Source organism: Prinia subflava, chromosome Z (assembly GCF_021018805.1).
Source record: "Prinia subflava isolate CZ2003 ecotype Zambia chromosome Z, Cam_Psub_1.2, whole genome shotgun sequence".
Classification (NCBI taxonomy): Eukaryota; Metazoa; Chordata; class Aves; order Passeriformes; family Cisticolidae; genus Prinia; species Prinia subflava.
The window spans coordinates 90828840-90841717 of record NC_086283.1 but is presented as its reverse complement, the minus strand read 5'-3'; the positions used below and the strand labels follow the sequence as shown (position 1 = coordinate 90841717).

The following is a 12878-nucleotide window of genomic DNA, read 5'->3' as shown; positions in this document are numbered from 1 at the left end:
TGGCAGAGGACTGTGTGGATGTCTGTAGCAGTGTGTGAAATCTCTGGAGCCTGTGTTTTTGTTTCAGAAGTATTTAGCAGTTGCAGGAAGGTGATGTCCACCAGGGTAAATTCTAACTGGAAGGGCACCAGTAGGGAGAAAGCAGAAAGCCTAGAGCTGTAGAAACATAAGAAGAGGCAGTAGAAATGAAGTGTGCAAAAGGGGATCTGTAAACAGTTTGGAGTCGAGCAGCATGTCACATGAAAGGAAGTAAAAATATTGATGTGAACTAAGATACCTCTTTGTAAGTAGTGCTTAGTAAAGGTGGGTTGGGAAAGCAATTTTGACAGTGTATAGGAGAGACAGAAAATAGAAGGAACATGAGGAGCAGAAATCCATTTGCTAAGCATCACCAGAGGAGCTGAGACGGATAAGAGCATGTTTAGCTGGGGCCAAAGAACCAGAAGCACTATTGTGGAGAAGAAGAACTTCAGGGTAAAGAATCAAAGCTGATGTTTTATAGAAGGCTGGAGTAGCAAAAGAGAGAAAGCAGTAAGTTAACGTGGTAATAGGATCCCTTGGAAAGGATCTGAAAGAGGTAGAGGAATAAAGGTTGAGGGAGTAATTAAGCGTAAGAGAAAGTATGCCATCAGCAAGTGCAAATAAGTCTCTTAAGGTTGCCTTGATTATTACCACTTGCATATTGTATTCTCTCAAAGAGATGGTGAACAAGATACAATTGTGCATTTAAACTCAAAGTCATGCCTTCAAATTTATTAACTGTTCAGATTTTGTAGTGGATATTGAAAGTAGGAGGAATCTGTCAGCCCTGCAAGATGAAATGGCTTTTATGGCACTATCTCCTCCCTTGCACAGGCATGCAGGTTCACAGATAATGAGCCCCAAACTCAACACTGATCTGGGTTTAAAGCAAAAGAAAGAATGGTTAATTTTCATCTGTGTCCAAAATTAACCATTCTTCCTTGTCCAGATCACATAAATGCCATTGAGCTGTCAAAGCACGACTTGAACTTTCAGTGCAATTTCCACAAACTGGGTCCTTGAGTGATCCCCTCCCCTTGACAGCAGAGAGCCATCACTTGTGTCTGTTTTCTTAAAAGCACTTCCTTGGCAGGTTGATCCAGTCTTAATGCTTCCTGCAATATTGTCCATTAGTGTTTTCCCATGCCTCCTTCATCAGTTTTTTCAGCTGGGGAGAGTAGATGTGGTTGAAAACCAGTAACTTTCATTTTTCATCCTCTCCTTCAGATTCTTTGTTTGGCTTGTTTGGTTTGGTTTTTTTTTTCCCAAAGGCATTAGCAGGATAAGCTAATGGAAGAGAATTGACAATATGCATCTAGGAAGAGATAGAACTGTGTCAGTGCTTAAGTTGGGTTGGTGTGATTTCTGCAATTGGGCCTTTAAGGATGCAGAAGGATGATACACACCTTATTCTTTTTATCTTACCTTCTTCCATGGCCATTCCAGGTTTCAAGCATCCAGCACTACCCTTCCTTGTCCTGTGCCAGGTCTGGTTGTCATCTGTCTTTCAATCAGCCAAACATTTTTAAAGCATTCTGAAATGTGAAAGAATAGATACTTCTACCATTGATGTTTGAAAGTGTCCTGGCTTCTGACATTCTTTGTTTGAAGGAGTCCTGCCTGAGGAATTCTTCAGGAGATAGCAGGTGTCCTGGTTATGGCAGATTTGGGAGGAAACTTTCAAAAGGGTTCCTCTGGAAAGCAGATTCAAGCAGCCCCTCCTCCTACTGGTTTGGGGAAATATTTCCTTGGAGAAAAGTGGAAAAAACCTGTTTATTTAACAAGCAAAGTATTCACAGCATAAAAAACAAATTATATCAAACAATAAAACCTCTTTCTGTTCTGAAGAGGTGGCAGATTCAGTCCTTGTCATGAGATGCAGCTCAGCTCGCTCAGTCTCTCCTCAGTCCCTCCTGCCCTGGAAAATGCCATGTGCCAGCCCTGGTGGCCCAGAGATGTGAGCTCCCGGTGTTTTTATGGGTTTTCAGTTCCAAGAGAAGCCACAGTCCAGGGAAGTTCTCTGTCTCAGCTAGCTAATAACTAACTAAAAGCAGAGGAGAGCCCTCTCCCCTCAGTCCGTGAGAGAGAACGCGGGGAGCGAGCGCAGGGCGTGCGCACAAACCGCGCGCTGCTTCTGCCCCCGCGCTCTCGGAACCAGCCTGGGAGGTGCAGAGCTCAATACCCAGCATAAACAGCACAGACAGCTGGGATACAGGAATCATGAAGTCAAGTCTCCCTAGGACAACAGGGGTGAGAGCTGTTAAGCCATTATGTTTGTTCGGCTGCAGACAAGACCACAGCAAGTCTCCTGTGAGGCCTGTAATTCAATCTGAGTAGAAATCCATTAGTTTAAAAGCTGTCTGCTCCCCACTCTTTGGCCAGGAGTGGTCTAAATGCATATAATAGTTATTATTAATGCATTATTAAACCATTTATTACCTTCTATTCAAAAGACCTGGACACAGTAGACTGCAATAATCTGATCCTTATTATGGGAAATACTGGAACTGGAATAAACTGCGTATCTGTCTGCTGCAAAACTTGAAGTAATTTAGTGAAACAGTAAGCTCTTGAAACTGATAGATTGTTCTCAACAGTACCATTACACATTGATAAGAAATACAGAGATACAAAAATTTTTAGAAATTTTTATTTAATTCATACTGCCTTGTGGTGTTAGAAGAGATTAAAGACTGACTAGTGTGTTTTAAAAAAATACTGTCCCCACCATCCATGCCTCATGATGTTTATATTATGGAATGAGAATTCTCAAGTGACATGGTGAAGATTTTTACTGGTGCTTTTCACTCCAGGAAGTTCTGAAACTGTGAGACTCTACCAGTGTTAAATTTATAGCAAGGACATAGTTTTGCGTAACTGCAGTGGACTAATTTTTTTTTTTTCCTTTTTTCCTAGAGTAACTGACAGGATCTAAAAGGAGACATATTCACCAAATATGGAAGAGGACACCAAACCCATCTTGGTTCCTGTGGGAGGTGATGAAAGCAATTATGGAATCATGAATATACAGTTTAATCCAGAAGACTATAAGTGCAAAAGGTATGAGGAAAGATGAACCTACATAATTACTGTGAGGCAAAGGGTTGTTTAGTCTTTGCTTCTGACAACGGAATGCTAGAAAGAAAGAAGATTAAAATTTGGAAGCCAGGATCTCTACAAACAGTTCCTACTTTGTCACTATATGATATATTTTATTTCCAAGCACAAGGTGAACAGATGTTCTTATTATGTTTTGTTTTACGGATAAGGTTTTTCTATTGCCATTATTTCAGAGAGAGTTCTCCATTAAGAACTCATGAGGCTTTTAAAATGCTCTTCAAACATGGAGCATCATGTATGTGTGTAGTGGAACATGATTTTTTTATTTAGAGCAACTAACTAAAATGTTGAGACTATGCAAGAAAGTTTGCCCGATGTTGTAGATAAATGCCTGTCAGTATGTGTAGGTGGTCCTGTATGCATTCTGCAGATAATGCTGGAAAAATACATTATTTGCTAGTACTAAGTGACCTGAGTGACCTTTACTGCCATTTAATAAAAATAGTGTAATGCTTTCTGAGAGTGAGCAAATGTGAAAATTTCATCAGTCCAGGCTTATTACTGTGACATCAAAAATGATACCTCTAACTAAGTTCTTAATTTTACATGTTTTCTTAAGAGTTTAACATTTCCACAATGGAGTTTGAAATGGGAGACTTCGTCTGCTGCAGTTAAGATTTTTGTGGGCTGGTCATGGAACCAAAACTGAGATCAGTGTGGGACCTGCCCTTCTAACACTTGCTGAGGGCATCAGGCTTGCATTTTTAGATGAAGGAATAGCACCGTGGCACCTCTTGGACTGATTTATGGTTCATTTTGTCCTCTTTACATGCATTATATTTCAGTAAAGCAGTTTTCCTGAAGGAACTGAAGATGGCACTGTTGCATACAAAATCCTGTTGTCAGAGGCTGCTTCAGCCAAAAAAAGAGTTCTTGAGGATAGTGCTTTGATGCTATCAGCCTCCAGCTTTGGAAAGCTGTGAGAGCCTATGTGCAGGCTCCTCTCTGAAAGTAAGGAAAGGAGGATAAGGGTCTTAGTGAATCCAGGGGAACAAAGGGAGAACAGGTGTAGAAGCACACAGAATTGTGTTTATAAAGGCTAGGAAATGGTAGAGTACTGTGAGGTGGAAAAGGCAACAGTGATTGAATGTAAATGAAATCTTTCTATTTTTGTGGAGTATCTGATCCTTTCCTGTCATTAAGGAGACTGCTAATTTGTATGTATGACTACCGGGAGCAACTTGTTTTGGAGGAAGTATGTGTACTGTTTGAGGAGCAGTGGGTTTAAGGTGTTGTGGTGATGCAGTAGCAATGAGAGAGGTTTTTTGAAAAACCTAGATGGTAAGACTAACTTCTCTAAGTGAGGTTAGGTATTGTTTCCCTATTGTGTGGTTGGGTTTTTTCCCCTGTGATGTCTCAAGTTTGGAGACTCAGCTTTGTGAAAGGTCATAGGCTGTGGGATTTGGTTCCTTTTCTAGAAGCAGAAGTGTATACTTGGATTGTGTGCCCACATCATGGCCTCCAGTTCTGCAGATCTGTCTAAATGTCCTTGTTGCTCCTCTCTTAAGTTCATTCTCCCATTTTCCACAACCTAGCCTTTTTGCCTTCCAGATACACAGAGGCGCAAGGATGAAGGACGTGAGGCCTGGGATATCAGAAAGGCCTGGAAATAATAGAGGGGCCAAACAAGTTTGAACTCCACTTCTGTACTAGAACAGGCAGTCCCCACACTTTAAAAGAATAAATAAGAAAGAAGAGGCCTTTGGGTTTTGTGTCAGTCGTGGTCAGAGCACTGGACAGTTTGAAGGGCTTTTTCATTAAACCTTTAGGGCATTGCGGCTCCTGAGAAGGAGTATTGTTATGCATAAAAGTATCAAACAGTGAAAATGCAGTAGCACAATGCAGTGTGGTTTTGCTCTTACTTTGTTCCTGTTTTTTAAGTTAGTATTCAGAAACTGGACCCCGAGTGAGGTAACTTTGCTTTGATTGAGATAGCTCTTCAAGCCTTGTGTGTAATTTGCAGTAATTGCTGTTTGTCTGTCTTAGTGCTCTTCTGTACTTTTGTTTGGGTTGTTTGAAATTTGAGGCATTTGCATAGTTATTTGGTTTTCTTAACAGCTTGGAGGATTTGGGATTTTTGAAAGGAATGCATTTTAGTGTTTACAGAAGAACAATAAGCTAATTGTTTTTTAGAGTTGTAAATTACTTTGTCTATGTTGTTTTACTAATTTGGGGGAATATAAAGCCACTTTTAATCCTTTTAAAGAGGATGTTATTGTTCTTCTCTCTTCACCTATTCAGTGTGTTTTTCTCATTTTGTAGCTCCCTTTAAAAACTAGAATATCATTGCTGCAGTGGCTTATTGATGATTATTGTATGGAAAAGAGGGTATTTCTTCTTCTCTTCAAACTGCTTGTTATATCTGTTCGTTGTCAACATTTAAATCTGCTCATTGTAGTTGTAGGGTCAGGAATACTTGAACCTTCAAAGAAGCAGTTGATGTTTTGTGCTGGTCTTTTGCATGTGAAAAAACTTGACAATGCATTCTGCTCAAGGGAGATCAAGCCTTCTGCCTTTTATTCCTATTCTTTTTGAAGAATAGGTTCTCAGAATGCAGGAGGCATCAGTAAGTGAAATTAAACACCTGTAAATTCAACAGTTTCTGTAGATGGCAGTCAGAGAAGCCTATTTCATGCAAAAGTGGTTGATTCCCTTTATTTTCTAAGTTCTTTTAACTTAGGAGGAGGTAGTCAGTGGTCGGCAATCTGTGCAAATCTGTCATTTCTGCATTCATTATGCCTTTACTACTCCATACCAAAGTGGTCATTTTACACCATTGCTTGCTTTCCCTGTTATTCTCTGTTGCCAACATTTTTGTGAATTCCTAATATTGCTTCTTATTAATTTCGAAGAATTGTGACCTTAATTTAGAACCTTTATATTTCTTGGAGAGTAAAATAGCCTTTGTCTTTGACAGAGAAGAGGAATAGTGATTGAAGTGTGGTGTGGTAAAGCTTGTGATTCCTAATTTGTTAAAATGTGCAAGCAAAAACATACCCTTCAAAAGGTTATTTTAGTTCTGCATCCAACATTTTAAGAAACTTGTGTGATCATGCTGTAATAACTATGATGGTGTTATCAGTGCAGAAAAATTTAAGTAAAGTGTATTGCCAAGAGAGTGGAGATCTTACAAAATAACTACAAGCACACTGTTTTAATGCTCCAGTAAATGCAAACAATTTAGAAAGTAAAAAACAAGTTATTTGTGGAATTCTTTGATATGGATTTCCTTAAGAGAAGCACATTGATATCTGTAATCATAGAGTATCCTGAGTTGGAAGAGGCCCACCAGGATCCTCATATTCAACTCCTGGCCTTTGACAGGACAACCCCAAGAATGAGATCCTGTACCTGAGACTCTTGTCCAAATGCTTCTTGAACTCTGACAGGCTTGGTACCATGGCCAGTGCCCTGGAGACCCTGTTCACTGCCTGGTGTTCCTATCCAGACAAGTGGTTGCCAGTTATGAAATACTGGCACCTATTCCAATTTCTTCTTCTCCTGTCCATTATTTCCAACACAGTAAATCGGTTTTACTCCTTAGTTTGTCACGTGCCACTTACAGCATTCCTATAATTATTTGGTAACTCAGTAAGACAATAAAGCTGTAGGAATTTCCTGGCTTTATTTCTCTGTAACAATCCTATCACATCCCTAAAAAGTAAATTACTGATGTGGGGTGTCATAGAAATCTGTGCAGTAAGCTAAAGTGGCTCCTTGCGATCTATTTGCAGAAAAGAAATTGTAAGCCATCCTGTAAAGAAGGTTTATCATATTTTTGAAAAATGAAAATTTTGTCTAAAGTCATTAATACTGTCATGTAAAGCTAAAAGACATAGTGGTACAAAAATCTATTATACTGTAATAACTCAATGTTTACCATGTTTTTGATCAGATGTCAAGAACCAGTTGTTTGATGTTTAAAAATGCTTCAGGAAAGGTACTTGAAAAGCAGTATTATTTAGTCTGCAAGTTCTTGAGATATGTATTAGTCTTACTCCTTCATTGCCCTACAAGATGTAATAGATTGCTGAAAATATCCATAAGATGAATGTAGCACCCTTATGCAAAATTTCACATAGTTGACCAGTGTTCTGTTATGCTGTTCTCTCTAGCCCTCCAAATCCAACACTTGAACTTTGCTTATCACAGGGGAACAATGTTAGTCATGAGCATATCTTTCATTTTGTTTGTTACTGAAGTTCAAAATGTGAAGAAATTTGGACAGAAGCACTGTTCCTGGACCAGCTCTAGAGCATTATTATTAACTGTTCCTTTGTGCGAGCAAGGAAAGATGAGTGTAGCTGCAGGTTTTCTAGGAATGGTTTCTGAAACACACCTGCCAGGTGTAATGTATGGAAGATATGGACATCCTGCATGAGGTCCTGCAAGCTGTCCATTCTCATGGTGTTTGCCCTGGTAAATAGGCATTGTTTTTCAGGCTAGCTGCTGAAGTAGTAATTGTAATTGTGTCTTTCAGTGTGGAGGAAATTCAAGGGACATTACAGTTTATCTCAGTGCATGGAAATTGTCGGCATTGTTTCACATCATAATCACAGTCATGTAATCTCTCCCCTTCCTCCAGATCACATTGTCCAACATTCTTTTCATAATAATTTTGCCACGTGAGAGATATGATATAATTGCCTATATAAATGAGATTTTTTAATAGGAATGTGTTGTAGCTAATACTTGCATGTTCAGAGTGTTTACCTGATAGGCATAAGGTCCCTAAACAGAGTTTTTCAAAATATATCCCAGATTATATCCTGTTTTGGGCCTTGAAAATCTCAGTCTTTGAGAACTTCTTTGAGTCTCTGAGGGAGCTTCTCAGACTTCCATCTGAGAATGGCCCACAATCAGTCTTTGATCTGGGTTTTGATGGGAGCAATACCTTGACCTTGATCCTGAACAGAATACTGCCCTCTCCTAGTGGAGATCAGGCAGGTAGCAGACCTCCCAGCTGCACGCAGCTTCCAAGTCAGACTGATGTTTTCAAAGAGATCTGCAAGCAACATAAAATTGATGTGTGGTCAGTATGTTTTATCAGTCATTTTCTCAGCAGGGCTAGTGATGCAGTGGTGCATCACTAGCTGGAAGAAATAAAATTAATTGCTACTTTAGATAATTTTCATTCTCAACAGATACACAGTAGCAGGAATAAAGAGGGGATGTGGCCCAAGTACTAGCAACAATAAATGTACACGCTCCTCTAGTCAGGAAACAGAAACAATAGGCATATACAATCTCTTAGGGGTTGTTTAATTTTATTTTCTTTTTCTCACCCATAGGTTACATTCTGGATCATATCCTTTTGTTTTGTGCTGTCCCATAAGTTGCTTGTTTAATCCAGACTCTCTTCGTAGTACTGAAGAAAATTAAATCTCTTTCTTTAAATAATTTCTTACCTGCCGATGGGTTTTTGCTACACATAATTTTTTTCTATATATTTGTTTGGCCATTGACAACACTGCTTTCCCCACAAAATAGGATGTTGTATGCATGTTTTCTGTTACTTTAATTTTAAAATCATCCTTGGCTTTCACCTGCATTGCTTTAAAAATAATCTGTTTTACGCTCTGGAAGAATTTTCTTTGACATTCATGCTAGCAGTTGTTGAACCCCGTTTTGAAAGAAATCTTTGTCACAGATTATTCACTTTGAAGGAAAATGTGGACTGTGTCTCACTGTAACGTTTCCACAGCTGCAGTGGAAGTTTATGGGGATGTACTAAATATATTAAATGGAGATGAGGAAAGAGAGGAAGGTCTTCACTCTACGTAGCTGCTGTATAATTAGCAAAATACTTACTTTTAAGTGTTCTAAATATAGTACATGTCAGCAATCCAAAAAGAAAACAGCTGAGAGCTGACTGGAGGTGAGGCAACATTTAAACAAGTTACTTTTCCTATTTTCATGACTACAGTCTTTATTTTATAGGTCTTCTAATGAAATATTTTTCAACTGTGCCCAGTGATTTGCTCAACCTAATACATTTCAAGCTAAAACAAGCAAAGTCTTTTGGAACTGACAGTCCATGAGTATTTTTGTACACACCTACATGTGGAGTTAGTTAGCCCTGTGTGCCTGTGTTTTGAGTAGTAGGGCTTTTGCTTTTGTTTATAAGAACATCGCAAAAGTGCACACATAAAACATTTTCCCCATCATGTCATAATCACAGAAAGAAGAATCAGTTGAGAATGTTTTAAAAATTTAAAAGTGTTCATTTCAGTAGGTAGGAAACAACTTAGGAAATCCAAGCCATTTTTTCCATGATGAAGGAATATGTAAGAATTAATTAAGTTTAAGATAAAAGAAAGAAGGAATTTGTGGAGATGGAAGGTTGTGTTCTCTATTTTCCCCTTTTGTGAGTCAGGTTTTCTTACTTTCATAGATACTCCCACCTACTGTCTCTTGTTAAGCACAGAGGAGTAGGAACCTACCTTTCTCTCTTCCAAAGATAGAGCAAGGAACTTCAGAACTCCATTCCTTATCTTCCTTACAGATAACAAGTGGTGTCATAGTACAAATGTGTAAATGATTCATTGGGAAAAAGAATGGGAACTTTTTTATGGATGTTATTGAGAGCTGGTGTTGGAGGGGTTGCCCAAGTTTCTGTGTAGTCTGAAACAGAAATGAGTATTGAAAAACAGTACATTCTAATAGATTTTGCTCATATTACAGAATAAATGGCATGGCTTTATTTCTGACCTAGTTTCTTTTCTTAGTAGTTGGAAACTTGTTATGATCTCTGCTTTTATGGGTTTATGAGTGATTTAAGCATCACCCTGGAAGAGGAAGATCAGAAAGCTGTTGTGGTAGTTTTAAAATTTAAAAGCACTGCTGAAATGAAAAAAAAAAACTTCCAGTGTATTAAGACTTGGAGGACATCAGTGTCCTCTGTCTCACTTGAGAAATCAGCCTCTTAAAAACAACTCTGTTGTTTTTAAGCAAGAGCATAATGTATCTATATGGAAGTAAATTATACTTGAGTTAGAAAAAACATCTCAGCAATATCATGATGTGGACACATTTGTCTGGTAGTGCTCCTTGCATGAAGGTGTATTTGTGTTGTGTTATAACTTCAGGAGCAGCTTTCACTGTGCTTGCTCTGTACTTCTATGTGTGCAGAGAAGATGAAGGGCATGTGGTGTTCCTGCTTTCTCCTTTGGCAGCCATGACTGTGCCTACAGTCAAACTCAGATGGAGTTGAGGAGAAGGAGACTTAGTCCATTCTCCATTGCCTTGACTTAAAAATATGGACATGGACTTACTTGGGCTTGGTTCCCTACCCAGTAAACACAATTCCATGTAGTGTTTTCAGCTAGATTAGTAGCTCCTAATCTTTTCACAGGTGGTCCTCACTGCCACCACTGATTCCTCTTTCTCTGCTTTCTCCTTCTGCATTCTGATGTTTTCTGTTTCTACCTCTGTTCCTCATCACTAGTTCCGGCAACACCAGTTACAAGCACTAATAAGCTTGTCCAAGCTCATTGACATATATTTCTGTGTGTGATTCATTGTTGAGAGCTAACAGCTGGGTATTAGGTCTAATGTTAAGTTGCTCCACAGAATCTGGGCTGGAGGCCATTTTAATATGGATGATACAAACACACAGTTCTTGCACGGATGGCAGCTTCCCGCAATGGCATTTATTGATATTTTTGCTTTTGCCTTGTGTCAATGAATGACAAAACCATCCTGAGTATTGCTGGGCTGCTCTCTGAGTTGTATATTAAATCTTGTGTTCCATGGTTTTAAAAGTTTTCCTTTTTTCCTGTCCTTTAGACCATTTCACGTGGAGCCCACAAACATAGTCAGTGTGAATGATGACATGCAAAGAGTCACTGACGAAGCTTCAGCAATGAATAAGAGGATTCATTACTACAGCAGGCTCACATCTCCTGCAGACAGGGCACTGGTAAGGCAAAGACAGGGCTCATTAAATGGGTGGCCTCTGACATGCTGGGTCTTACACTGCCTGGATTTATACAAGCAGCAGAAATAAACGTTGGGGGAGAATTGTTCTGCGACTTGCTTTGAATCAAGCATATAATAGCTGAGTGCCTTTGAAAGGTTTTGTTTTATCACAAGCTGTTATTTATTTCTTGTGCAATGCCTTCGCCATTAAAAGAAAATATACAAATAGCATGAATTTTATAACAGTGATCCAGGCTGCCCAGATTTCTCCTACCTGTAAGATTAAAGTAGGGGTTAGCTGCAGCAGTTGAATTGTTGAGCTAGCACAATGTGTTCGTAGTGTGTTTACACACATTTTGCAGAAGAGAAGTGTATTTTTATTTTTCTATCTGTCTAGCTAGAAATTCTCTCAACTGTTTGTTGGGTTTTTTCTGCCCAGGAAGAGAACTAGCATAGTACAAACTTTTTTCTCTCTCTTTTTTTTTTTTTTTTTTTTTCTTTCTTTTTTTTCTTTTTTTCTTTTTTCTTTTTTTTTCCTTTTTTTCTTTTTTCTTTTTTTTCCTTTTTTTTCTTTTTTCTTTTTTTTCTTTTTTTCTTTTTTTCTTTTTTCTTTTTTCTTTTTTTTCCTTTTTTCTTTTTTTTCTTTTTTTCTTTTTTCTTTTTTTTCTTTTTTCTTTTTTTTCTTTTTTCTTTTTTCTTTTTTTTCCTTTTTTTCTTTTTTTTCTTTTTTTCTGTTTTTTTCCTTTTTTCTTTTTTTTTCTTTTTTTCTTTTTTCTTTTTTTTTTCTTTTTTTTCTTTTTTTCCTTTTTTTCTGTTTTTTTCCTTTTTTTCTTTTTTTTCTTTTTTTCTTTTTTTTTTTTTTAATGTAATCTCCTGGAGAATGTTTTGTGACTTACAGTAGTTAACTTGCTGTATTCGGGACAGTTAGTTATATTGATGTTACTAATAAATCTTGTATTTTTTTTCCATTTGTTAGATTGCTCCTGATCATGTACTCCCAGCTCCTGATGAAATCTACGTGTACAGTCCATTAGGAACTGCTTTTAAAGTTGACAGTTGCACAGATGGCTATGGTAAAAACTCCAGTCTAGTGACAATGTATGTTAAACACCTTGCCGTATAATAGCCACAAAATGCATTATTATTGAATGTTCTATATTAACAATGTGACTGTTGTTAAGTAAAAAGACAATTTGAAGAAAGAATGGTTCTTAAAATATTCACTGGATGGTTTTCTTTCTAGATTTATGATATGGAATACCATGATGGGCACATCCATATTAAGTATCCCATGGGGAATAAAACAGGTAAACTATGAAAAATGTATACATATGAAAATGTTTTTGGCAACAAGGCTTACTCTTCTTTTTCTGTAGTATATTTATAAATAAAATAAACTATATTTCTCCCTCTCAACAGGCAGGTTTCACTTCTGGAATTATTCTCATCTTACTGATGGGCATTTTGACTCTTTATTGCTGTTACAGAGTTGTGAAATCACGGCAAATGATACGTAAGAAATCCAAAGCTTCATCATGCAAATACTTTAAGTGTGAAATACCAATATGTATTAGATTCTGTTTCTATGTGTCTTTATACTATGTTAGACCTGACCTGCAAATAAAAGCTGTTCTTTGAACATCTCTCTATTTTTGTAGTCTGTGTCTAAGCTCTGTATGCAAAATTACTGTCTTCCCTTATTAGGTATTCCTTCAGTTGCTTGGGACCTAAGTATTATAGCCAGACACAAACTCTTAGCAAGCAAGGTTTCAGATGTTCCCTTACTAAGTTTTTGGGGACTTGGGGAATTAGGGGCA

General features: G+C 37.9%; 1 protein-coding gene across 4 annotated transcripts in view; it reads left to right on the top strand.

The window, feature by feature from the left end:
* The window catches only part of SLC38A9 (solute carrier family 38 member 9), a 47838-nt gene that overhangs the window by 4521 nt on the left and 30439 nt on the right, over positions 1-12878 (top strand). For 3 of the 4 annotated variants that reach the window (XM_063422975.1, XM_063422976.1, XM_063422977.1), the window contains 5 exons: positions 2938-3081; positions 10930-11062; positions 12038-12159; positions 12305-12368; positions 12481-12574. In XM_063422975.1, the coding sequence (XP_063279045.1) occupies positions 2978-3081; positions 10930-11062; positions 12038-12159; positions 12305-12368; positions 12481-12574 (517 nt within the window). In that variant the 5' untranslated portion in view covers positions 2938-2977. Of the gene's footprint in view, positions 1-2937; positions 3082-10929; positions 11063-12037; positions 12160-12304; positions 12369-12480; positions 12575-12878 lie in introns of those variants that run through there. The other variant, XM_063422978.1, reaches the window with a different exon arrangement.